Here is a 27,814-nt window from a genome sequence, read left to right as displayed (position 1 = left end):
TAATGACCTAATGCCCGCTGCAGATGTGGGTAAAGGACACCAGAATTGTGCAGGCACAACGCGGACGCCATTTTGGACACAAAACATCCATAGCGCCAAAAAAACCAAAAAAACGGGCACTACAGAGCCGAGTTTCTAGTCCTATGTCTCTTTCTCCCCTATTGTCACTTGCTCTCAACAACAACTTGCATTTTTCTAGCACCTTTAACGTAGTAAAACGTCCCACGGTACTTCACAGGAGCGATTATCAAACAAAATTTGACACTGAGCCACATAAGGAGAAATTAGGACAGGTGACCTTGGTCAAAGAGGTAGGTTTTAAGGAGGATCTTAATGCAGGAGAGAGAGGTGGAGAGGAGGAAAGGTTTAGGGAGGGAATTCTAGAGCTTAGGGTCTCGGCAGCTGAAAGCACAGCCACCAATGGCGGAGCGACTGAAATCGGGGCTGCTTCAGAGGCCAGAATTGGAGGAACACTGAGATCTCGAAGGCTTGTGGGGCTGGAGGAGGTTACAGAGGTAGGGAGGGGGGTGGCGGGGGTGGGGGAGACCATGGAGGGATTTGAACACGAGGATGAGAGTTTTTAAATCGAGGCATTGCTGGACCGGGAGCCAATGTAGGTCAGTGAGCACAGGGGGTGATGGGTGAACGGGACTTGGCGCGAGTTAGGACACGGGCAACAGAGTTTTGGATGACCTCAAGTTTACGTAGGGTGGAATGTGGGAGGCCAGCCAGGAGTGCGTTGGATTAGTCAAGTCTAGAGGTAACAAAGGCAAGGATGAGGGATTCGGCAGTGGATGAGCTGAGGCAAGGGCGGAGATGGGCGATGTTACGGAGGTGGAAGTAGGCAGAGTGGATACGGGGACGAAAACTCAGCTCAGGGTCAAAGATACCTCACTCCTCTCTCCCTCATTTATTCATTCTTCGGATATGGGCGTCGCTGGCAAGGCTGGCATTTATTGCCCATCCCTAGTTGCCCTCGAGAAGGTGGTGGTGAGCCGCCTTCTTGAACCGCTGCAGTCTGTGTGGTGAAGGTACTCCCACAGTGCTGTTAGGGAGGGAGTTCCAGGATTTTGACCCAGCGACGATGAAGGATCGGCGATATACTTCTAAGTCAGGATGGTGTGTGGCTCAGAGGGGACCTTGGAGGTGGCGGTGTTCCCATGCGCCTGCTGCCCTTGTCCTTCTAGGTGGAAGAAGTCGCGGGTTTGGGAGGTGCTGTCGAAGAAGCCTTGGCGAGTTGCTGCAGTGCATCTTGTAGATGGTACTCACTGCAGACACGGTGCGCCGGTGGTGGAGGGAGTGAATGTTTAAGGTGGTGGAGGGGCTGCCGATCAAGTGGGCTGTGAAACGCTTGGGACGTCCTGTCATTGTGCAAGGCACTATGAATGCATGTCTGTTTTCCCTTCAATTCTCTTTCTTTCTGGCTCACTCTCTCCTTCCCCTTGTCTCTGCAGTTCCCAAAGGAGGGCTCTCATTCAGCGTGCTGCGTGCTGAATGTTAAATCTGCCTGGGCTTGCTCGACCTGTTATCCCTTAGTCAGCAACTGGTGGCAGTGGCGTGGGTGTCGTGTAATGTCTCTCTCGCTCTGTCCTCTCCCCATTCCTTTCTCTGTCTCACACACACAGGAATTACTTCTTGTTCACGGCCAACAGCACAGGCACTGAGCAAAACCGCCACCCCTCCACCGCCCGCCCCAGAACAAAATACACCCGTCCTCCCCCAGACATTCAGTCTTTCATCAGGGCCGCTCCCCACCAACCAGCTGAACCGAGGGAAAACATTCTATTGGAGGAAGCAAAAGAACAACTGCAATGACATCACCCAGCTTCAAAGGTCAAATGCCATCGCGAATGTCACGAAGGATGGGAAAGCGAGATCGTCGTGTTCCTATCGGAGGGGATTAACCCTCTCACCCGCCTCTCCCCCAGTTACAGCCAGGCCCTCTGCAAATGGCTGTCAGTGTGGGACTGATTGTGACACTCTGCAAATGGCTCAGTGTGGGACTGATTGTGACATTCTGCAAATGGCTGTCAGTGTGGGACTGATTGTGACACTCTGCAAATGGCTGTGTGGGACTGATTGTGACACTCTGCAAATGGCTGTGTGGGACTGATTGTGACACTCTGCAAATGGCTGTCAGTGTGGGACTGATTGTGACACACTGCAAATGGCTGTCAGTGTGGGACTGATTGTGACACACTGCAAATGGCTGTCAGTGTGCGACTAATTGTGACACTCTGCAAATGACTGTAAGTGTGCGACTGATTGTGACACTCTGCAAATGGCTGTCAGTGAGCGACTGATTGTGACACTCTGTAAATGGCCATCAGTGTGGGACTGATTGTGACACTCTGCAAATGGCTGTCAGTGTGGGACTGATTGTGACACACTGCAAATGGCTGTCAGTGTGCGATCAACTGTGACACTCTGCAAGTGGGTGTCAGTGTGGGACTGATTGTGACACTGCAAATGGCTGTCAGTGTGCGATCAACTGTGACACTCTGCAAGTGGGTGTCAGTGTGGGACTGATTGTGACACTCTGCAAATGGCTATCAGTGTGCGATCAACTGTGACACTCTGCAAATGGCTGTCAGTGTGCGACTGATTGTGACACTTTGCAAATGGCTGTCAGTATGGGACTGATTGTGACACTCTGCAAATGGCTGTCAGTGTGCGACCGACTGTGACACTCTGCAAATGACTGTCCGCGTGGCACTGATTGGACCAATGGTTGTGGGTCAGGAACTGCAAATTGCTGCCTCCACCCCTCAACCTGTAAGGTGTTCAGAGGCTGCAGTTTGCCGGCCTGTGGGGAGTCCCGCTTGCCTCATTAGTGCTGTTGGAACATCGGCCTATCCCGGTCGGAACAAGACAGTTGAGGGCCCTGGTCATGCCCAACCTTTGACCCTAATGCTGATAATGTGTTGGCATTGGAAAGAACTACAGCAACTATCACCACCTCAGGACGTCCCAAAGCGATTTACAGCCAATGAAGTATTTTTATTTTTTGAAGTGTACTCACTGTCGTTATGTAGGAAACCCGGCCGCTAATTTTTGCACAGCAAGATCCCACAAACAGCTAAGTGATAATGCCCAGCTCATCTGTTTTATAAGATGTTGGCCCCAGGACACCGGAGAGAACACCCCCTTGCTCTTCTTCCACTAGTGGCCGTGGGATCTTTTACGTCCACCTGAGAGGGCAGACGGGGGCCTCGGTTTAACGCCTCATCCGAAATGACGACCCCTCCGACAGTGCAGTGCTCCCTCGGCACTACGGGCACCGGGAGTGTTGGCCTTAGGTTTTCGTGCTGGAGTGGGGGCTCGAACCCACGACCCTGTGACTCAGAGGTGAGAGCGAGACCGACTGAGCCACGGCTGAGAATGCATTGGCTTCGAGAATCAACTGCGCCGGTCAAACAGCCGTGCGCAATGGGGAGGAGGAAGGGAATCTGTTACCGCATCAACATTACACTGACCTTATAGAAGGCCATTCATCAGCCCATTAGTAGTCAGGAAGGTTGCTCAGCCCAAGGGAACAGGCCTGGCAATGATTCAGCGCAGAGCTAGGCCCGCTGTCTACATGGAGCCAAGCACCAGGGGGTGCGAGCAAGGGAGGGGGAGGCTCATAAATCATCAGATAGAAAAGGCCGATTTAAAGGTTTGGGCAATAAATCCATTGGCCATTCAATGCTTGCCAAACACAGCGAGAACTGACAGACAGACTGCAATAGAGAGTTCAGAGAATGTGCCTGTCAGTGAAGCACAAAAGCAATTCAACTACCGTCCAGCCTGTTTCTAGGGCAAGGGATTAACTCTTTCTCCCACAGGCCATGGACACACTCCCCTATCATGGACTCTACCCACCCATTTAATCTCCTCCCACAGCCCATGTACACACTCCCCTATCATGGACTCTACCCACCCAATTAATCTCCTCCCACAGTCCATGGACACTCTACCCTATCATGGACTCTACCCACCCATTTAATCGCCTCCCACAGCCCATGGACACACTCCCCTATCATGGACTCTACCCACCCATTTAATCTCCTCCCACAGCCCATGGACACACTCCCCTATCATGGACTCTACCCACCCATTTAATCTCCTCCCACAGCCCATGGACACACTCCCCTATCATGGACTCTACCCACCCATTTAATCTCCTCCCACAGCCCATGTACACGCTCCCCTATCATGGACTCTACCCACCCATTTAATCTCCTCCCACAGCCCATGTACACTCCCCTATCATGGACTCTACCCACCCATTTAATCTCCTCCCACAGTCCATGGACACACTCCCCTATCATGGACTCTACCCACCCATTTAATCTCCTCCCACAGCCCATGGACACACTCCCCTATCATGGACTCTACCCACCCATTTAATCTCCTCCCACAGCCCATGGACACACTCCCCTATCATGGATTGTACCCACCCATTTAATCTCCTCCCACAGCCCATGGACACACTCCCCTATCATGGACTCTACCCACCCATTTAATCTCCTCCCACAGCCCATGTACACGCTCCCCTATCATGGACTCTACCCACCCATTTAATCTCCTCCCACAGCCCATGTACACTCCCCTATCATGGACTCTACCCACCCATTTAATCTCCTCCCACAGTCCATGGACACGCTCCCCTATCATGGACTCTACCCACCCATTTAATCTCCTCCCACAGCCCATGTACACACTCCCCTATCATGGACTCTACCCACCCATTTAATCTCCTCCCACAGCCCATGTACACGCTCCCCTATCATGGACTCTACCCACCCATTTAATCTCCTCCCACAGTCCATGGATACTCTACCCTATCATGGACTCTACCCACCCATTTAATCTCCTCCCACAGCCCATGGACACACTCCCCTATCATGGACTCTACCCACCCATTTAATCTCCTCCCACAGCCCATGGACACTCTACCCTATCATGGACTCTACCCACCCATTTAATCTCCTCCCACAGCCCATCGACACACTCCCCTATCATGGACTCTACCCACCCATTTAATCTCCTCCCACAGCCCATGGACACGCTCCCCTATCATGGACTCTACCCACCCATTTAATCTCCTCCCACAGCCCATGGACACTCTACCCTATCATGGACTCTACCCACCCATTTAATCTCCTCCCACAGCCCATGGACACACTCCCCTATCATGGACTCTACCCACCCATTTAATCTCCTCCCACAGTCCATGGATACTCTACCCTATCATGGACTCTACCCACCCATTTAATCTCCTCCCACAGTCCATGGATACTCTACCCTATCATGGACTCTACCCACCCATTTAATCTCCTCCCACAGCCCATGGATACTCTACCCTATCATGGACTCTACCCACCTATTTAATCTCCTCCCACAGCCCATGGACACTCTACCCTATCATGGACTCTACCCACCCATTTAATCTCCTCCCACAGCCCATGGACACACTCCCCTATCATGGACTCTACCCACCCATTTAATCTCCTCCCACAGCCCATCGACACACTCCCCTATCATGGACTCTACCCACCCATTTAATCTCCTCCCACAGCCCATGGACACACTCCCCTATCATGGACTCTACCCACCCATTTAATCTCCTCCCACAGCCCATGGACACACTCCCCTATCATGGACTCTACCCACCCATTTAATCTCCTCCCACAGCCAATGTACACACTCCCCTATCATGGACTCTACCCACCCATTTAATCTCCTCCCACAGCCCATGGACACACTCCCCTATCATGGACTCTACCCACCCATTTAATCTCCTCCCACAGCCCATGGACACACTCCCCTATCATGGACTCTACCCACCCATTTAATCTCCTCCCACAGCCCATCGACACACTCCCCTATCATGGACTCTACCCACCCATTTAATCTCCTCCCACAGCCCATGGACACACTCCCCTATCATGGACTCTACCCACCCATTTAATCTCCTCCCACAGCCCATGGACACACTCCCCTATCATGGACTCTACCCACCCATTTAATCTCCTCCCACAGCCAATGTACACACTCCCCTATCATGGACTCTACCCACCCATTTAATCTCCTCCCACAGCCCATGGACACACTCCCCTATCATGGACTCTACCCACCCATTTAATCGCCTCCCACAGCCCATGTACACACTCCCCTATCATGGACTCTACCCACCCATTTAATCTCCTCCCACAGCCCATGGACACTCTACCCTATCATGGACTCTACCCACCCATTTAATCTCCTCCCACAGCCCATGGACACTCTACCCTATCATGGACTCTACCCACCCATTTAATCTCCTCCCACAGCCCATCGACACACTCCCCTATCATGGACTCTACCCACCCATTTAATCTCCTCCCACAGCCCATGGACACACTCCCCTATCATGGACTCTACCCACCCATTTAATCTCCTCCCACAGCCCATGGACACACACCCCTATCATGGACTCTACCCACCCATTTAATCTCCTCCCACAGCCCATGGACACTCTACCCTATCATGGACTCTACCCACCCATTTAATCGCCTCCCACAGCCCATGGACACACTCCCCTATCATGGACTCTACCCACCCATTTAATCTCCTCCCACAGCCCATGGACACACTCCCCTATCATGGACTCTACCCACCCATTTAATCTCCTCCCACAGCCCATGGACACTCTACCCTATCATGGACTCTACCCACCCATTTAATCTCCTCCCACAGCCCATGGACACACTCCCCTATCATGGACTCTACCCACCCATTTAATCTCCTCCCACGGCCCATGTACACTCTACCCTATCATGGACTCTACCCACCCATTTAATCTCCTCCCACAGCCCATGGACACTCTACCCTATCATGGATTGTACCCACCCATTTAATCTCCTCCCACAGCCCATGGACACTCTACCCTATCATGGACTCTACCCACCCATTTAATCTCCTCCCACAGCCCATGGACACTCTACCCTATCATGGACTCTACCCCACCCATTTAATCTCCTCCCACGGCCCATGTACACTCTACCCTATCATGGACTCTACCCACCCATTTAATCGCCTCCCACAGCCCATGTACATGCTCCCCTATCATGGACTCTACCCACCCATTTAATCTCCTCCCACAGCCCATGGACACTCTACCCTATCATGGACTCTACCCACCCATTTAATCTCCTCCCACAGCCCATGGACACACTCCCCTATCATGGACTCTACCCACCCATTTAATCTCCTCCCACAGCCCATGGACACTCTACCCTATCATGGATTGTACCCACCCATTTAATCGCCTCCCACAGCACATGTACATGCTCCCTTATCATGGACTCTACCTCACCCATTTAATCTCCTCCCATGGCCCATGGACACGCTCCCCTATCATGGACTTTACCCACCCATTTATTCTCCTCCCACAGCCCCTGTACCCCCTACCCTATCATGGTCTCTACCCATCCATTTAATCTCCTCCCACAGTTCGTGTACACTCTCCCCTATCATGGACTGTACCCCACCCATTTAATCTCCATCCACAGTCCACGTACACTCTATCATGGACTCTAGCCCACCCATTTAATCGCCTCCCACAGCCCATGTACATGCTCCCTTATCATGGACTCAACCCCACCCATTTAATCTCCATCCACAGGCCATGGACACTCTCCCCTATCATGGACTCTACCCACCCAATTAATCTCCTCCCACAGCCCATGGACACACTCCCCTATCATGGACTCTACCCCACCCATTTAATCTCCTCCCACGGCCCATGTACACTCTACCCTATCATGGACTCTACCCACCCATTTAATTTCCTCCCAGAGTCCATGGTCTCTCTACCCTATCATGGACTCTACCCACCCATTTAATTTCCTCCCAGAGTCCATGGTCTCTCTACCCTATCATGGACTCTACCCACCCATTTAATTTCCAGCCATAGCCCAGGTTTGTCTGTACCTCAACTCCAGTCACCCGCCTTATCTTCAAGGCCATGGTACCCTCATGCAGCAAGAGTCTGTCGGTCTGCGTCTGGGAAACTCCAATTGACAGCCAGCACACACCCTTCCGGGGGAGAGACAACTTTCTACTACCCCTTGTGTGAAAAAGAGGGAGAGATAGAGAGGAAGAGGGAGAGAAAGATAGATAAAGGAGGGAGAGAGAGAGAGTGGACAGAGGGGAGATGGGGAGGGACATAGGAAGGAGGGGCAGAGGAAGAGGGAGCGAGGGAATGAGACAGAGGAAGCGGGAGAGAGAGATAAAGGAGGGAGGGGACGGAGAGAGACCGTTGTGGGAGGGGAGGGGGAGGGACAGAGAGGAGGAAGTGGAGAGAGAGAGAGACGGAGAAGTGGAGAGAGAGACAGACAGAAGAGGGAGGGGAGACAAAAAGAGAGGAGAGAGGGTAGAGGGGAGCAAGAGAGCGGGAGGAGGAGAGAGAAAGAGAGGAGGGAGGGGAGGAGGGAGAGAGAGATAGAGACAGACAGAGGAGCGATGGCAATCAGTTTTGAAAAAAAAGACTTGCATTTATATAGCGCCTTTTATAACATCAGGACATCCCAAAGCACTTTACAGCCAATGAAGTACATTTTTTTTGAAGTGTAGTCACTGTTGTAATGTAGAAAACGTAGCAGGCAATTTGCACACAGCAGGATCCCACAAACAGCAATGTGATAATGACCAGATAATCTGTTTTAGTGATCTTGATTGAGGGATAAACATTGGCCAAGGCACTGGAGAAAAATCCCCCCTGCTCTTCTTCAAAATAGTGCCACGGGATCTTCTATATCCACCTGAGAGAGAGCAGACGGGGCCTGGGTTTAACATCTGATCTGAAAGACGGCACCTCCGACAGTGCAGCACGCCCTCAGTACAGCACTACAGTGTCAGTCTGGATTTTTGTGCTCAAATCTTTAGAGTGGGACTTGAACCCACAACCTTCTAGACTCAGAGGTGAGCATGCTATCCACTGAGCCTCTGGCTGACTGCAACCCAAGACCACATTAAATCAAGTATGCAGATTGCCGCAAGTGTTAATCCCATGGGTATGAAGACAGAAATATATTGGCTTCTGGGTTGTAAACCATCTGCCTACAGGAACCGTTAATTTTTGCACAACATTTGTACCAATGTAAGTTTTGCAATAGTTCTTAATCCTGCAGATTCCAAAAATAAATCTGCCTCTGTAAAATTTGTAATTTCTGGTTAAATGTCAGGAAATCATACAACAGTAGTCTTTTGTTCTGGTTCCTGCATGCCATCTGCAGGAACTGCTGAAACAGATTTCCACATCTAGTTTCCGGCAAAATTTTCAAGCCCTCCATGTTTTCTCGCTGAGGTCTGGGTGTACCCGAATGTCCCTGGCCACCCATGACCAGATCTTATTGGCCAGGGCACGGGTTTATTGTGCTTCACCTTCCTCGGATAAAACCAACCACTCTTATCCTGGGGGGCAAGGATAACCCCAGGCTCATTTTTTTTTCCCCCTCCTTAAAATCCTCTTCCCCTGCCCACCTCCCCCCCCCTCCGCCCTTCAGCTTTCCTCAAACTCCAGATGCGAGGAGCTTGGGGGTTTCGTCATCATCAAGCCCACCATGCTAGCTGGGGTAGCTGATAGTTCTGTTTCTCAGATACCATCCCCTCTCCCCTTTAAAAGTGTCACTAACGCACCCCTTCCGTACATAAATATATCCTCAACTTTCCCATCCTCGCCAATTGCTGCCCTATCTCCAACCTCTCTTTTGCCTCTAAGATCCTTGAGTATGTTGGCATCTCCCAACTCTGTGCCCATTTCGCTCGTAACTCTTTAAATCTCTCCGGTCCCGGCTTCTGTCTGCCTCACAGCACCAAAAGAGCACTGACAAAAACATGAATGGCATTCTCTGTGGTGCTTTTATCCTTCCTTGACCTCTCTCTTGCCACAGTCCTCGAAACAGAGGACCACGCCATCCTCCAGTGGTGTACCGCAGGGATCGGTGCTGGGTCCCTTGCTGTTTGTAGTGTACATTAATGATTTAGATATGAATGTAGGAGGTATGATCAGTAAGTTCGCAGATGACACGAAAATCGGTGGAGTGGTAAATAGCAAAGGAGGGAAGCCTCAGGCTGCAGGACGATATAGACGGGTTGGTCAGATGGGCAGAACAGTGGCAAATGGAATTTAACCCTGAAAAGTGTGGTGATGCATTTTGGGAGGACTAACAAGGCAAGGGAATACACAATGAATGGTAGGACCCTAGGAAGGACAGAGGATCAGAGGGACCTTGGTGTGCATGTACATAGATCCCTGAAGGCAGCAGGACAGGTAGATAAGGCGGTTAAAAAGGCATATGGGATACTTGCCTTCATTAGCCGAGGCATAGAATATAAGAGCAGGGAGGTTATGATGGAGCTGTACAAAATGCTAGTTAGGCCACAGCTGAATACTGTGTGCAGTTCTGGTTGCCACACTATAGGAAGGATGTGATTGCATTGGAGAGGGTGCAGAGGAGATTCACCAGTATGTTACCTGGGCTGGAGCGCTTCAGCTATGAAGAGAGACTGGACAGGCTGGGGTTGTTTTCCTTAGAGCAGAGAAGGCTGAGGGGGGACCTGATTGAGGTGTACAAAATTATGAGGGGCATAGATAGGGTAGATAGAAAGGAACTTTTCCCCTTAGTAGAGGGATCAATAACCAGGGGGCATAGTTTCAAGGTAAGGGGCAGGAGGTTTAGAGGGGATTTGAGGAAAAACTTTTTCACCCAGAGGGTGGTTGGAATCTGGAACTCACTGCCTGAGAGGGTGGTAGAGGCAGGAACCCTCACAACATTCAAGAAGCATTTAGATGAGCACTTGAAATACCATAGCATACAAGGCTACGGACCAAGTGCTGGAAAATGGGATTAGAATAGACAGGGCTTGATGGCCGGCGCGGACACGATGGGCCGAAGGGCCTCTTTCTGTGCTGTATAACTCCATGACCTCTATGACTCTATGACTCCTCCAACAAAGCTCCGATTGACGACCCGCCCCCCACCCCCTCCACCCCCCAGCATCCACAGCCATTTTGGGGGGAGAGCGTTCTAGATTTCCACTAAACTTTGCGTGGAAAAAGGGCTTCCTGATTTCGCTCCTGAGCGGCCTGGCTCGAAGCTTAGAATGGTGCGGAGATGAACTCACCTGGCCCTGGTCCAGGAGAATGGCCGCAGCAATGGCAGCTTCCTGCAAAACAAGGTAGAGCGCAGACAGAAGGTCAATTCGAGTTCGGTGACCTTGCGCACTCCCAGACCCGACTTAACGATCGCCGCTACACTTACTGTTCCCCCCCGCGCAGTAAACGTGGAAACATAGAAAATTAGGAGCAGGAGTAGGCCATTCGGTCCTTCGAGCCTGCTCCGCCATTCAATATGATCATGGCTGATCCTCTATCTCAATACCATATTCCTGCTCTTTCCCCATACCCCTTGATGCCTTTTGTGTCTAGAAATCTATCTATCTCCTTCTTAAATATATTCAGTGACTTGGCCTCCACAGCCTTCTGTGGTTGAGAATTCCACAGGTTCACCACCCTCTGAGTGAAGAAATTTCTCCTCATCTCAGTCCTAAATGTCCTACCCCGTATCCTGAGACTGTGACCCCTCGTTCTAGACCCCCCAGCCAGGGGAAACATCCTCCCTGCATCTAGTCTGTCTAGCCCTGTCAGAATTTTATACGTTTCAATGAGATCCCCTCTCATTCGACCCAATCTCTCCTCAGACGACAGTCCTGCCATCCCAGGAATCAGTCTGGTGAACCTTCGCTGCACTCCCTCTATGGCAAGTATATCCTTTCTTAGGTAAGGAGACCAAAACTGCACACAGTACTCCAGGTGTGGTCTCACCAAGGCCCTGTACAACTGTAGTAAGACATCCTTGCTCCTGTACTCAAATCCTCTTGCAATGAAGGCCAACATATCATTTGCCTTCCTAACTGCTTGCTGCACCTGCATGTTTGCTTTCAGTGACTGGTGTACAAGGACACCCAGGTCCCTTTGTACATCAGCATTTCCCAATCTATCACCATTTAAATAATACTCTGCCTTTCTGTTTTTCCTACCGAAGTGGATAACTTCACATTTATCCACGTTATACTGCATCTGCCATGTATTTGCCCACTTCTCAACTTGTCTAAATCGCCTTGAAGCCTCTTTGCATCCTCCTCACAACTCATAATCCCTGCATCGTAAAACAGGACAGAGGTAACACGGATCAGGGGAACACGAGGAGGCCATTCAGCCCCTGAAGCCTGTTCCCATCATTCAATTAGATCATGGCTGATCTGTATCTTAATTCCATCTACCCGCCTTGGTTCCGCGACCCTTAATACAACAACAACACTAAGAGGGCGGTGAATCTTTGGGAATTCTCTACCCCAGAGGGCTCTGGATGTTCAGTCGTTGAGTCTATTCATAAGAAGATAAGAAATAGGAGCGGGAATAGGCCACTCGGCCCCGCTCCGCCATTCAATAAGATCATGGCTGATCTTGGGCTCATAGCCACTTCCCCGCCCGCTCCCCATAACCCTTCACTCCCCTATCTTGCAAAAATCTGTCTATCTCCACCTTAAATGTATTTAATGACCCAGCCTCCACAGCTCTCTGCGGCAGAAAATTCCATAGATGCCATAGAGGGAGTGCAACGAAGGTTCACGAGATTGATTCCTGGGATGGCGGGACTGTCGTATGAGAAGAGATTGAGTAAACTAGGCCTGTATTCTCTTGAATTCAGAAGAATGAGAGGGGCTCTCATTGAAGCATGCAAAATTATTACAGGGCTTGATAGGGTGGATGCTGGGAGAATGTTTCCCTTGACTGGGGAGTCTAGAACCAGGGGCCACAGCCTCAGGATAAAGGGTCGGCCACTCGGGACTGAGATGAGAAGAAATTTCTTCACACAGAGGGTGGTGAATCTTTGGAATTCTCTACCCCAGAGGGCTGTGGAGGCTCAGTCATTGGGTATATTCAAAACAGAAGTCGATAGATTTCTGACTGGTAAGGGCATCAAGTGATATGGCGATAGGGCCGGTGAATGGAGTTGAGGCAGAAGATCAGCCATGATCTCATTGAATGGCGGAGCAGGCTCGAGGGGCCGAATGGCCCACTCCTGCTCCTATTTCTTATGTTCTTATGTTCTCCGTTTCTCTACCTACCGTCCCAGTTACAGTCAGACACCGGGCAGTCTGTTCCTATCGGAGGGGATTAACCCTGTCACCCACCTCTTCCCAGTTACAGTCAGACACCGGGCAGCCTGTTCCTATCGGAGGGGATTAACCCTCTCACCCACCTCTTCCCAGTTACAGTCAGACACCGGGCAGCCTGTTCCTATCGGAGGGGATTAACCCTCTCACCCGCCTCCCCCCAGTTACAGTCAGACACCGGGCAGCCTGTTCCTATCGGAGGGGATTAGCCCCCTCACCCACCTCTTCCCAGTTACAGTCAGACACCGGGCAGTCTGTTCCTATCGGAGGGGATTAACCCTCTCACCCACCTCTTCCCAGTTACAGTCAGACACCGGGCAGCCTGTTCCTATCGGAGGGGATTAGCCCCCTCACCCACCTCTTCCCAGTTACAGTCAGACACTGGGCAGTCTGTTCCTATCGGAGGGGATTAACCCTCTCACCTGCCTCATTCCAGTTACAGTCAGACACCGGGCAGCCTGTTCCTATCGGAGGGGATTAACCCTCTCACCCACCTCTGCCCCGGGTACAGTCAGACACTGGGCAGTCTGTTCCTATCGGAGGGGATTAACCCTCTCACCCACCTCTGCCCCGGGTACAGTCAGACACTGGGCAGTCTGTTCCTATCGGAGGGGTTTAACCCTCTCACCCACCACTCTCCCAGTTACAGTCAGACACCGGCAGCCTGTTCCTATCGGAGGAGATTAACCCTCTCACCCGCCTCATTCCAGTTACAGTTAGACACCGGGCAGTCTGTTCCTATCGGAGGGGATTAACCCTCTCACCCACCTCCCCCCAGTTACAGTCAGACACCGGGCAGCCTGTTCCTATCAGAGGGGATTAACCCTCTCACCCACCTCTGCCCCGGGTACAGTCAGACACTGGGCAGTCTGTTCCTATCGGAGGGGTTTAACCCTCTCACCCACCACTCTCCCAGTTACAGTCAGACACCGGGCAGCCTGTTCCTATCGGAGGGGATTAACCCTCTCACCCGCCTCATTCCAGTTACAGTCAGACACCGGGCAGTCTGTTCCTATCGGAGGGGATTAACCCTCTCACCCACCTCCCCCCAGTTACAGTCAGACACCGGGCAGCCTGTTCCTATCGGAGGGGATTAACCCGCTCACCCACCACTCTCCCAGTTACAGTCAGACACCGGCAGCCTGTTCCTATCGGAGGAGATTAACCCTCTCAGCCACCCTTACTCTCAGGTACATGTTCCACGAGTCATTGTGTTGTACTCTTTGCTGTCCCACAATCGCTGGGTATTTAAATCCACCAGCAGGGGGCAGCAGCACCCCTTCCGCCTGGGCCGCCTCAGCCCCAGGCTTCACCTCAGGCGAGCATGCTCCGGCCTAGCCTCCACCCTTTGGCCTACAGCCCGCCCTCTGCTTGTCCACTGCAACATCGGCCCACCCCGATTAGAACAAGACAGTTGAGAGACCCTTGTCACTGATGCTAATAAGGTGTTGGCGTTAGAAAGAACATGCAGCAATTTCACCACCTCAGGACGTCCTTTACAGCCAACGAGGTACTTTTTTTTGAAGTGTGGTCACTGTTGTAATGTAGGAAACTCGGCAGCCATTTTGTGCACAGCAAGCTCCCACAAACAGCAATGTGATCGATGACCATATCGTCTGTGTTTTGTTTTTAGTGATGTTGGTTGAGGGATAAATATTGGCCTCAGGACACCGGCGAGAACTCCTCCCCCACCGCACCCCCCACCTCCCGGCTCTTCTTCATAATAGTGACCGTGGGATGTTTTACGTCCACCTGAGGGCAGACGGTGGTGGGCATCAATTTTAACATCTCATCCGAAAGATGGCACCTCCGGCAGTGCAGCGCTTCCCTCAGTACTGGCACTGGGGAGTGTCAGCCCTGGGTTATGGGGTTCAAGTCACCGGAGTCGGGGGGGTGCTTGGATGCCATGACCTTCTGACTCAGAGGCGAGAGCGACCGAGCCACGGAGGACAACAGCCACTCGCCTTCATACAGCGCCTTCTAGGTACAAAACTGTCCTGAGGGGCTGCACTGGAGCATGATGGGAAGAAAATGGCCGGAGCTGCGGAAGTTTCCTGGCCAATCAAAAGCCAAAGGCTGGGCGTTTGAAATTGCCTTCGGAAGGGACTTTCGGGGGGGTGGGGGAGGGGGAATCAGTTTTATTTCCAGGGGCTGAGGCAGAAGGACATGGGTTGTGAAGCGGAATTTGGGCGGTGAAGGATATGAGGGTTAGAAACATAGACATGGAAAAATAGGAGCAGGAGTAGGCTATTCGGCCCCTTGAGCCTGCTCCACCATTCAATATGATCATGGCTGATCCTCTATCTCAATACCATATTCCTGCTCTCTCTCCATACCCCTTGATGCCTTTTGTGTCTAGAAATCTATCTTATCTCCTTCTTAAATATATTCAGTGACTTGGCCTCTGCAGCCTTCTGTGAACATAAGAACATAAGAAATAGGAGCAGGAGTAGGCCAATCGGCCCCTCGAGCCTGCTCCGCCATTTAATAAGATCATGGCTGATCTGATCCTAACCGCCAATTTACTATCACAGAACCATCTCCTGAATCTAACAGAATTAGACACACGAAATAGGAGCAGGATCAGGCTACACGGCCCCTGGGCCCGCTCCGCTACCCACAGGGCCATGTCCGATCCGAACCTAGACTCATGTCCAAATTCCTGCCCGCTCCCCGTAACCCTTAATTCCCTTTACTTCTAGGAAACTGTCTATTTCTGTTTTAAATTTATGTAATGATGTAGCTTCTACAGCTTTTTGGGGCAGCATATTCCATGGACCTACCACCCTCTGCGTGAAGTAGTTCCTCCTCATCACAGTTTTGAAAGAGCAGCCCCTTATTCTAAGACTATGCCCCCTAGTTCTAGTTTCACCCATCATCGGGAACATCCTCACCGCATCCACCCGATCCAACCCCTTCACAATCTTATATGTTTCAATAAGATCGCCTCTCATTCTTCTGAACTCCAATGAGTAGAGTCCCAATCTACTCAACCTCTCCTCATATGCCCATCCCCTCATCCCCGGGATTAACCGAGTGAACCTTCTTTGTACTGACTCGAGAGCAAGTATGTCTTTTCTTAAGTATGGACACCAAAACTGTATGCAGTATTCCAGGTGCGGTCTCACCAATACCTTGTACAACTGAAGCAATACCTCCCTATTTTTATATTCTATCCCCCTAGCAATGAAAGCCAACATTCCATTGGCCTTCTTAATCACTTGCTGCACCTGCATACTGACCTTTTGAGTTTCGTGCACCAGGACCCCCAGATCCCTTTGTACTTCAGTACTTTCCAGTTTCTTGCCATTAAGATAATAACTTGCTCTACGATTTTTCCTGCCAAAGTGCATAACTTCACACTTTCCAGTATTGTATTCCATCTGCCAAATCTCCGCCCACTTACTTAGCCTGTCTATGTCCTCTTGCAGGTTTTTTATGTCCTCCTCACTCACTACTTTCCCTCCCATCTTAGTATCATCTGCAAACTTTGATATGTTACACTCGGTCCCCTCCTCCAAATCGTTAATATAGATTGTAAAGAGTTGGGGACCCAGCACCGACCCCTGCGGAACACCACTAGTTACTGATTGCCAGTCTGAGAATGAACCATTTATCCCAACTCTCTGCCTTCTGTTAGATAGCCAATCCTCTATCCATGCCAGAATATTACCCCCAATCCCGTGATTTTTTATCTTAAGCAATAATCTTTTGTGTGGCACCTTGTCAAATGCCTTTTGGAAGTCTAAATACACTACGTCCACTGGTTCCCCTTTATCCACCCTATATGTTACTCCCTCAAAGAACTCCAGCAAATTTGTCAAACATGACTTCCCCTTCATAAAACCATGCTGACTTTGTCCTATTAAATTATGATTATCCAAATGTCCTGTTACTGTCTCCTTAATAATGGACTCCAAAATTTTACCTACCACAGATGTTAGGCTAACCGGTCTATAGTTTCCAGCCTTCTGTCTACTGCCCTTTTTAAATAAGGGTGTTACATTAGCAGTTTTCCAGTCTGCCGGGACCTTTGCCGAGTCCAGGGAGTTTTGGAAAATTATTACTAATGCATCCACAATCCCTACCGCCACTTCCCTCAAGATCCTAGGATGTAAGCCATCAGGTCCAGGTGATTTATCCGCCTTGAGTCCCATTATTTTACTGAGTACCACTTCCTTAGTGATTTTGATCGTGTTTAGCTCCTCCCCCCCCTATAGCCCCCTGTTTGTCCAGTGTTGGGATATTCTTAGTGTCCTCTACTGTAAAGACTGATACAAAATATTCATTCAGTGTTTTTGCCATCTCCATATTTCCCACCATTAATTTCCCGGTCTCATCCTCTAAGGGACCAACATTTACTTTAGCCACCCTTTTTCTTTTTATATAACTATAAAAACTCTTACTATCTGTTTTTATATTTTTTGCTAATTTACTTTCATAATCTATCTTCCCTTTCTTAATCAATCTTTTTGTTATTTTTTGCTGTCTTTTAAAGTTTTCCCAATCCTCTATCCTCCCACTAGATTTGGCTACCTTATATGCCCTTGTTTTTAGTCAAATACTATCCTTAATTTCTTTACTTAGCCACGGATGGCTGTCTTTTCTTTTACACCCTTTTCTTCTCAGTGGAATATATTTTTTTTGGAAGTTGTAAAATAACTCCTTAAATGTACACCACTGATCATGTATCGTCTTACCCTTTAATCTATTTTCCCAATCCACTCTACTCAATTCCGCTCTCATACCTTCATAGTCTCCTTTATTCAAGCTTAGCACGCTTGTTTGAGATCCAACCTTTTCACCCTCTAATTGAATATGGAATTCAACCATGTTATGGTCACTCATTCCAAGGGGATCCTTTACTAGGACATTTTTAATTAATCCTGTCTCGTTACACAGGACCAGATCTAAGGTTGCTTGCCCCCTGGTCGGTTCAGTTACATACTGCTCAAGAAACCCATCCCTAATAGACTCAATGAACTCATCCTCAAGGCAGCCCTGCCCAATTTGATTTGTCCAATTAATATGATAGTTAAAATCCCCCATAATTATAGATGTTCCCTTATTACAAGCCTCAACTATTTCCTGATTGATACTCCGTCCAACAGAGTTGCAACTGTTCGGAGGCCTATAGACTACGCCCACTAGTGTTTTTTTCCCCCTTATTATTCCTTATCTCCACCCAAACTGTTTCATTATCCTGATCTTTTGACCCAATATCATTTCTCTGTATTACAGTGATTCCTTCCTTTATTAACATAGCCACCCCACCTCCCCTTCCTTCCTGCCTGTCCTTCCTGATCGTTAAATAACCTGGTATATTTAATTCCCAGGCATTGTCACCCTGCAGCCATGTTTCTGTAATGGCCACAAGATCATACCCATATGTAGTTATTTGTGCCATTAACTCGTCTATTTTGTTACGAATGCTACGTGCATTCAGATAGAGAACTTTCAAATATGTTTTGTGACACTTAGTTCCTGCTTTTGCCCTTTTTATTACTTTACCTTTTACTCCATACCTTCTGCCCCTTCCTGACACGCTCTGGTTTTTAATTTCCCCACTGCTACCTAAGTCTATGACCTTCTCTGTTGTCATTTTTATTATTTGCTCTCTAGGAACCTCCCCCCCACTTGTTAGTTTAAAGCCCTCTCTACAGCCCTAGTTATATGATCCACCAGGACTCTAGTCCCAGCACTGGCCAAGTGAAGCCCGTCCCAATGGAACAGCTCCCTCCTGCCCCAGTACTGGTGCCAGTGTCCCAGGAAGCAAAACCCATTTCTCCCACACCAGTCTTTGAGCCACGCATTTAACTCTCTAATTTTATTTGTCCTAGCCAAATTCGCTTGTGGCTCAGGTGATTATTACCCTTGAGGTTCTGTTTTTTAATTTGACCCCTAGCTGCTCATACTCCTTTAACAGAACGGGCTTCCTAGTCCTATCTACGTCATTTGTACCAACATGGACCACGACAACTGGATCCACCCCCTCCCACTGCAAGTTTCTTTCCAGCCCAGAGGAGATGTCCTTAACCCTGGCACCGGGTAGGCAACACAGCCTTCGGGACTCTCGCTCTCGGCTACAGAGAACTCTATCTATCCCCCTAATAATACTATCCCCTACCAGTACAACATTTTTATTTACTCCCCCCTCTTGAATGGCCCCCCGTTCCACGGTGCTGTGGCCAGGTTGCTCATCCTCCCTGCAGTCCCTGCTCCTGTCCCCACAGGGAGTAAGAACCTCGAACCTGTTGGACAAGAGCAAGGGCTGCGGCTCCTCCAGCTCTACCTCCTGGATCCCCGTACCTGCTTCACTCGTAGTCACACCGTCCTCTCCCTGACCATGGGCTACATCTGAATTAATTAACTTCATAGTTGTGACCACCTCCTGATACACAGAGTCCAGGTACTTCTCCCCCTCCCTGATGTGTCGCAGTGTCTGAAGCTCAGACTCCAGCTCATCAACACGGAGCTGGAGTTCCTGTAGCAGCAGACACTTGTCACAGACGTAATCACCGTGAGCCTCAATGGGGTCCAACGGCTCCCACATCTTGCAACAGTAACACATCACCTGCTCCATTCTATGTAATTAATTAAATTTTTTATTGTTAGTTATGGACACCCTCTGCCCGATTTTAGATGCTAGTATCCTCTTTAATTAATTGGATTTAAATTAAATCAATCCCTCTAATTACACCAGTTAAATGGTTTACCAACAGTCACTCTGCACCAGAAAGGCCTTATTAACTACAACCCACAGAGTTAAAGTTTGAAAAGAGCACCTAACACCCCACTTACCCTATCTCACACTTACCCAAACTCACAGCACTCTCTGCTGACTCGCACTCAGTGCGAGCATGCACTAGGACTGGTCTTTTTATACTGTTTGTTTGTTTACAGCCAAATGAGCCACCCCTGCTGATTGGTTAGAAAACTGGTTTCCACTGCCTGCTGTGCCAATTTACTCCTACTGCAGTGTAACCTTGTTTTACTCTTCTTAAACCAACAGAATCCCAAATATTTAACTTTTCCCCTTTACTTAAACTGCTTAAGTAATCTTATCAAGAATGATTTAAAGAGAAATAACAATTAAAGAACTCTCACACTTACCCAAACTCACAGCACTCTCTGCTGACTCGCACTCAGTGCTTGCTCGCACTAGCCTGGTAGAGAATTCCACAGGTTCACCACCCTCTGAGTGAAGACATTTCTCCTTATCTCAGTCCTAAATGTCCTACCCCATATCCTGAGACTGTGACCCCTCATTCTAGACCCCCCAGCCAGGGGAAACATCCTCCCTGCATCCAGTCTGTCTAGCCCTGTCAGAATTTTATACGTTTCAATGAGATCCCCTCTCATTCTTCTAAATGAGCCCTGCCATCCCAGGAATCAGTCTGGTTGTGGTCGGGAAAGGCCTCGTCAGTGGTCAAGCTCGGAAGAGTAGAGGGGCCACAAGGCAGGGTCAAGAGGGTGGCCTCACTCATAGGAAGGTGGGAACAGGAGGCGGCCATTCAGCCCCTCGAGCCTGTTCCGCCATTCAGTTAGATCATGGCTGATCAAGCCCATTTTCCTGCCTGTGCTCCATATAAAGAAAGAAAAGAAAAAGACTTGCATTTCTATAACGCCTTTCACGACCACCAGACCGGACGTCCCAAAGGGGTTTACAGCCAATGAAGTATTTTTTTTGAAATGAAGTCACTGTTGTAATGTAGGAAACGGGGGCAGCCAACTTGCGCACAGCAAGATCCCACAAACAGCAATGCGATAAATGAGCAGATCAGCTGCTTTTTTTAGCGATGTTGGTTGAGGGGGTAAATATTGGGCCCGGGATACTGGGGGAGAACTCCTCCCCTCCCCCCTGCTCTTCTTCGAAATAGTGCCGTGGGATCTTTTACCTCCACCCGAGAGAGCAGACGGGACCTCGGTTTAACGTCTCATCCGTTTAACATCTCCCTGAAGTGTCAGCCTAGATTTTTGCGCTCGAGTCTCGGGAGTGGGACTTGAACCCACGACCTCCTGACTCAGAGGGGAGTGTGCTGCCCACTGAGCCACAGCCGAGACACTGTGCCTTGTTATTCCTTACCCAGCAAAAATTGATTCAGCTCAGTCTTGAGAGCTTCAATTCGCCCAGCATTTTATTTTATTCATTTTTTTTCGGATATGGTGCATTGCTAGCAAAGCAGGATTTTATTGCCCATCCCCTAATTGCCCCTTGAGAAGGTGGTGGTGAGCCGCCTTCTTGAACCGCTGCAGTCCGTGTGGTGAAGGTACTCCCTCAGTGCTGTTAGGGAGGGAGTTCCAGGATTATGACCCAGCGACGATGAAGGAACGGCCAATATACTTCCAAGACAGGATGGTGTGTGACTTGGAGGGAACTTGGAGGTGGTGGTGTTCCCATGCGCCTGCTGCCCTTGTCCTTCTAGGTGGAAGAGGTCGCGGGTTTGGGAGGTGCTGCCGAAGAAGCCTTGGCGACTTGCTGCAGTGCATCTTGTAGATGGTACACACTGCAGCCACGGTACACCGGTGGTGGAGGGAGTGAATGTTTAAGGTGGTGGATGGGGTGCCAATCAATCGGGCTGCTTTGTCCTGGATGGTGTCGAGCTTCTTGAGTGTTGTTGGAGCTGCACTCATCCAAGCAAGTGGAGAGTATTCCATCACACTCCTGACTTGTGCCTTGTAGATGATGGAAAGGCTTTGGGGAGTCAGGAGGTGAGACACTCGCCGCAGAATACCTAGCCTCTGACCTGCTCTTGTAGCCACAGTATTTATGTGGCTGGTCCAGTTAAGTTTCTGGTCAATGGTGACCCCCAGGATGTTGATGGGTGGGGGATTTGGCAATGGTAATGCCGTTGAATGTCAAGGGGAGGTGGTTAGATTCTCGCTTGTTGGAGATAGTCATTGCCTGGCACTTCTGTGGCGTGAATGTTACCTGCCACTTATCAGCCCAAGCCTGAACGTCGTCCAGGTCTTGTTGCATGCGGGCATGGACTGCTTCATTATCTGAGGAATTGTGAATGACGCTGAACACTGTGCGGTCATCAGCGAACATCCCCATTTCTGACCTTATGTTGGAGGGAAGGTCATTGATGAAGCAGCTGAAGATGGTTGGGCCTAGGAGACTGCCCTGAGAAACTCCTGCAGCGATGTCCTGGGGCTGTGATGATTAACCTTCAATCACCACAACCATCTTCCTTTGTGCTAGGTATGACTCCAGCCAGTGGAGAGTTTTCCCCCTGATTCCCATTGACTTCAGTTTTACTAGGGCTCCTTGATGCCAGACTTGGTCAAATGCTGCCTTGATGTCAAGGGCAGTCACTCTCACCTCACCTCTGGAATTCAGCTCCTTTGTCCATGTTTGGACCAAGGCTGTAATGAGGTCTGGAGCCGGGTGGTCCTGGTGGAAACCAAACTGAGCATCGGTGAGCAGGTTATTGGTGAGTAAGTGCCGCTTGATAGCACTGTTGATGACACCTTCCATCACTTTGCTGATGATTGAGAGTGGACTGATGGGGCGGTAATTGGCCAGATTGGATTTGTCCTGCTTTTTGTGGACAGGACATACCTGGCCAGTTTTCCAAAATGTCGGGTAGATACCAGTGTTGTAGCTGTACTGGAACAGCTTGGCTAGAGATGCGGCTATTCCAGCACCGTTGAGTTAAAGGCCAACATGCCATTAGACATTTTGATTGCTTTTTCCACCTGCCTACTAGCTTTGTGTTCTTGGGACTCCGAAATCTCTCCGCTCCTCCAGTTCCTAGGTTTTTCACCATTCAGAAAATACTCCGATTTATCTTTCTTGGGTCCAAAGTGGATGACCTCACGCTTGCCCACATTGAACTCCATCTGCCACAGTGTTGTCCACTCACTTAATCTGCCTATGTCCCTTTGTAACTTCCTGCTCCCCATCTACACATCTTACTGTGCCTCCTAACTTAGTATCATCTGCAAACTTGGATACACAACTCTCTATTCCTCCATCCAAGTCATTGATAAATATGGTGAAAAGCTGAGGCTCCAGTACAGATCCCTGGGGAACACCTCTTGTCACATCCCGCCAATCAGCGGACGCACCCTTTATCCCCCCACTCTCTGGTCTCCCACCTCCCAACAAATTTCCAACCCAAGTCATAAGGTACCTCCGGTTTCGTGCACTCTCGTCTTTGCTAATAATTTCTCGTGTGGAACCTGATCAAATGCCTTCCGGAAGTCCATATGGACAGCATCCAGAGACGCTCCCATGTTAGTGACCTGCTCAAAAAATTCAACTTGATTAATCAGACATGACTTACCCTTTACAACTCCATGCTGGCTCTCTCTGATCAGCTCATATTTGTCCAAATGCTCAGTCACTCTGTCCCTAGTGACAGATTCCATTAATTGGCATTAAATTGACAGGCCTATCGTTTCCTGGTTTCTCTCCCACACCATTGTAAAATAACGGCGAGACATTTGCATTTTTCCAATCCAGTCACACAATTGCTGAATCAAGAGCGCTTTGGAAGATTATTACTAACACATCTGCAATTTCCTCACCTACTTCTTTTGATACCCTGGGGTGGTAACCATCGGGTCCTGGGGATTTGTCTCTCTTAAGTTCCATTATTTTCTCCATTACCATTTCTTTTGCTAATCCAATAAGTTCCTCCCTGTTGATTTACTTTTAGTGTGTCTTATCACACAGAATCACAGAAACCCCACAGTGCAGATAGAGGCCATTTCGGCCCATCGAGCCTGCACCGACACATATCCCAACCGATCCCCGTAACCCCTACACCAACACATATCCCACCCTATCCCCGTAACCCCACGTATTTAATCCCCCTAACACTAAGGGTCAATTTATCATAGCCAATCAACCTAACCCGCACATCTTTGGACTGTGGGAGGAAACCGGAGCACCCGGAGGAAACCCACGCAAACACGGGGAGAATGTGCAAACTCCACACAGACAGTCGCCCGAGGCCGGATTTGAACCCGGGTCCCTGGCGCTGTGAGGCAACAGTGCTAACCACTATGTCACCAGTATTTTATTTTCTTCCTCGGAATGCTTGCCTTTATTAGCTGTGGCATAGAATACAAGAGCAGGGGAGTTATGCTTCAACTGTATAAAACACTAGTTAGGCCTCAGCTAGAGTACTGCGTGCAGTTCTGGTCACCACATTACAGGAAAGATGTGATTGCACTAGAGAGGGTACAGAGGAGATTTACAAGGATGTTGCCGGGAGTAGAGAATCTTAGCTATGAGGAAAGACTGGATAGGCTGGGTCTGTTTTCCTTCGAACAGAGGAGGCTGAGGGGAGACCTTATTGAGGTGTATATAATTATGAGGGGCCTAGATAAAGTGGATAGAAAGGACATACTTCCCTTAGCAGAGGGGTCAAAAACCAGGGGGCACAGATTTAAAGTAATTGGGGGAAGGTTTAGAGGGGATTTGAGGGGAAATTTCTTCACCCAGAGGGTTGTGGGGGTCTAGAACTCACTGGCTGAAAAGGTGGAAGAGGCAGAAATCCTAACCACATTTAAAAAATACTTGGATGTGCACTTGGGATGCTGTAACCTGCAGGGCTACGGACCAAGAACTGGGAAGTGGGATTAGGCTGGATAGCTCTTTGTTGGCCGGCGCGAACACGGTGGGCTGAAATGTAACTTTCTATGATTCTAGTGTGAAAAAGGATACAGAGTACTCGTTTAATAATTCTGCCATTACTTTATTATCTGTTACACTATCACCTGTGTAATGAAATCTCTTTGCCTTGCCTGTATTCGTTTTGCACTCATGTATATTACCCTCCCCCACACGGTGTATAGTTTCACTTCCTCTTTTCTGACTAACCTGGGAGGTTCCAGGTCTTGGCTCTTGGCTCCGCCCCTGACTTCTCTTACTTAAAGATCCCAGGATCTGTATGACTCATTCCTGTGAGCCAGTCGGTGTGTTGAGATGTTAGCTCTGATCTTAGTGATTAAAAGCCAACTTGTTAAAGTCTATAACTTCTAGTTTTGTGGTTATTGAAGGCCCATCAATTTTAATCACTAAAGAATACTAGGATGGATCGACTCCTAAAACCAGAGCGTCTGGACTTGGATCCACATTCTGCTGAAGCATCAAATCAATTTGGACACTGGTTCAAATGCTTCGAACTCTTCGCGAGGGCCTCATCCGCTAGCGAGGTAGATAAACTGAGTCTACTGACTACTCGCGTTAATCATCGGATTTATTCGTTCATCCGGGACGCCACCTCTTACACGGAGGCCATCACTATCCTGAAGGCCCAATACCAGAGGCCGGTAAACGAAGTGTACGCCAGACATCTGCTGGCTACACGCAGGCAGCGACCTGAGGAATCAATGGACGATTTCTTACAGGGCCTAAAGGACCTGGTCCGGGACTGTAACTGCAAGGCCGTGACGGCCAACGTGTACTCTGACGAATTGGTCCGCGATTCCTTCATCACGGGCCTCAAATCGAATTATATCTGGCAGAGACTGCTGGAGAAGGAGGTCCTGGACTTAAAAAAGGCAGTGGCCACTGCGCGATCGCTGGACGTGGCCCAGAAAAACTCTGACTCTTATTCTTCCGGCCATGCGGCCCTCACCGCCTCGTGCGCGCCGAGCGGGCCGCCATCTTGGAATCAGCCATCTTCCCCATCCAGGTCTCAGACCAGCTCTACACCGCCGGAGTTCCCACACAGAAGTACACCCAGGAGTCCTACTACAGCGGCAATGTCTCGAGGCCCGAAATGCTACTTCTGCGGCCAGGCCAAGCACCCCAGACAACGATGCCCAGCGAAGGACGCTACATGCTTCAAATGTAAGAAAAAGGGGCATTTTAGCAAAGTCTGCAGGGGGAATCCGATTTCCAACTCCGTCACCGCCTCGTGCGTGCCGTGCAGGCTGCCATCTTGGGATCCGCCATCTTTTCCCGACTCAACGGCCGCCCAGGGCCCAACAGTGGCTTCGATCACGGTGGATCAATCCAGGCCACACCCATTGACAAAATCCATGATGGACATACAGGTAAACGGGAATTTAACGAAATGTTTAATTGACTGTGGGAGTACCGAGAGTTTTATCCACCCTAGCCTGGTACGGCGGCACTCATTAACGGTAACCCCTACACGGAGCAGAATTGCTATGGCTGCTAAGCCCCACACTTCGGACATTTTGGGCTACTGTGTGGTAACACTGACTGTAAAAGGCACGGACTACAAGGATTTTAAACTCCTCGTGATGCCAGAACTCTGTGTAATGTAATCTTGGGCCTGGACTTCCAGTGCCACCACTAAAGTGTCACGCTAGCATATGGCGGGTCCCAGCCGCCACTCACAGTCTGTGGCCTATCAACCTTAAAAATCAGCCCGCCCTCTTTATTCGCTAATCTCGCTCCGAACTGTAGGCCCATAGCGACCAAAAGTAGACGATACAGTCTGGAAGACAGACACTTTATCAAGGCGGAAGTGGACAGACTCCTGCGGGAAGGCATTATTGAATGCAGTACCAGTCCGTGGCGTGCCCAAGTAGTCATAGTTAAAAATAGCGAAAAGAAACGGATGGTAATTGACTACAGCCAGACTGTTAATATTTATACCCAGCTGGACGCCTACCCTTTACCCCGCATATCAGAAATGGTCAACCAGATTGCGCAATACGGAGTCTTCTCGACTATCGACCTCAAATCCGCGTATCACCAGCTCCCCATTAGAACGGAGGACCGCCCATACACCGCCTTCGAGGCGAACGGGCGCCTCTACCATTTTCTCAGATTGCCCTTCGGGGTAACAAATGGGGTCTCGGTCTTCCAACGTAAGATGGACCGCATGGTTGACGAGAATAAACTACAAGCTACCTACCCCTATCTGGACAATGTCACTATCTGCGGGCACAACCAGCAAGACCACGATCTAAATCTTGCGAGATTTTTTAAAACTGCCCTAAAGCTGAATCTAACCTACAACAAAGACAAATGTGTCTTCAACACAACCCATCTCTGTATCCTCGGCTGTGTGGTGGAAGATGGGGTAATTGGACCGGACCCTGACCGATTACGCCCCCTAAAGGAACTGCCCCTGCCACACAATCCCAAAGCTTTAAAAAGGTGCCTGGGATTTTTTTCGTATTATGCCCAATGGGTGCTCAATTACTCTGATAAGGCCCGACCCCTCATTAAATCGACGTCCTTCCCACTATCAGCTGAAGCTCGGGAGGCTTTCACCAGTATCAAACAGGACATTGAAAGGGCTGCACTGTGTGCAGTGGATGAATGCATTCCCTTTCAAGTCGAAAGCGATGCGTCAGACTTTGCCTTAGCTGCGACCCTCAATCAGGCTGGGAGACCTGTGGCCTTCTTCTCCCGAACCCTTCAGGGACCTGAAATCAGGCACTCTTCTGTCGAGAAGGAGGCACAGGCTATAGTGGAGGCAGTGCGGCACTGGAGACACTACCTAGCCGGCAAACGTTTCACCCTGCTCACCAACCAGCGGTCGGTGGCTTTCATGTTTAATAACAAACAAAGGGGGAAAATCAAGAATGACAAAATACTCAGGTGGAGGATCGAACTATCCACGTTCGACTATGATATTATGTACAGGCCGGGAGCCCTTAATGA

The 27,814-nt window shown here is 49.6% G+C and overlaps 1 protein-coding gene across 5 annotated transcripts in view; it reads right to left on the bottom strand.

The window, feature by feature from the left end:
• The window catches only part of ndrg2 (NDRG family member 2), a 347,609-nt gene that overhangs the window by 74,856 nt on the left and 244,939 nt on the right, over positions 1-27,814 (bottom strand). For 3 of the 5 annotated variants that reach the window (XM_085985081.1, XM_085985083.1, XM_085985082.1), the window contains one exon: positions 11,155-11,196. The exons of the other annotated variants lie outside the window; for them this stretch is intronic. In XM_085985081.1, coding sequence (XP_085841207.1) covers positions 11,155-11,196 — 42 coding nt within the window. The remainder of the gene's footprint in view (positions 1-11,154; positions 11,197-27,814) is intronic. 5 annotated transcript variants of the gene reach the window in all.

This window comes from Somniosus microcephalus, chromosome 4 (genome assembly GCF_052327205.1).
Source record: "Somniosus microcephalus isolate GS21.2 chromosome 4, FLI_Smic_1.0, whole genome shotgun sequence".
In the NCBI taxonomy this organism is placed as follows: Eukaryota; Metazoa; Chordata; class Chondrichthyes; order Squaliformes; family Somniosidae; genus Somniosus; species Somniosus microcephalus.
Note: the sequence above shows the minus strand (reverse complement) of the source record. Positions and strands in the feature narration are given on the sequence as shown.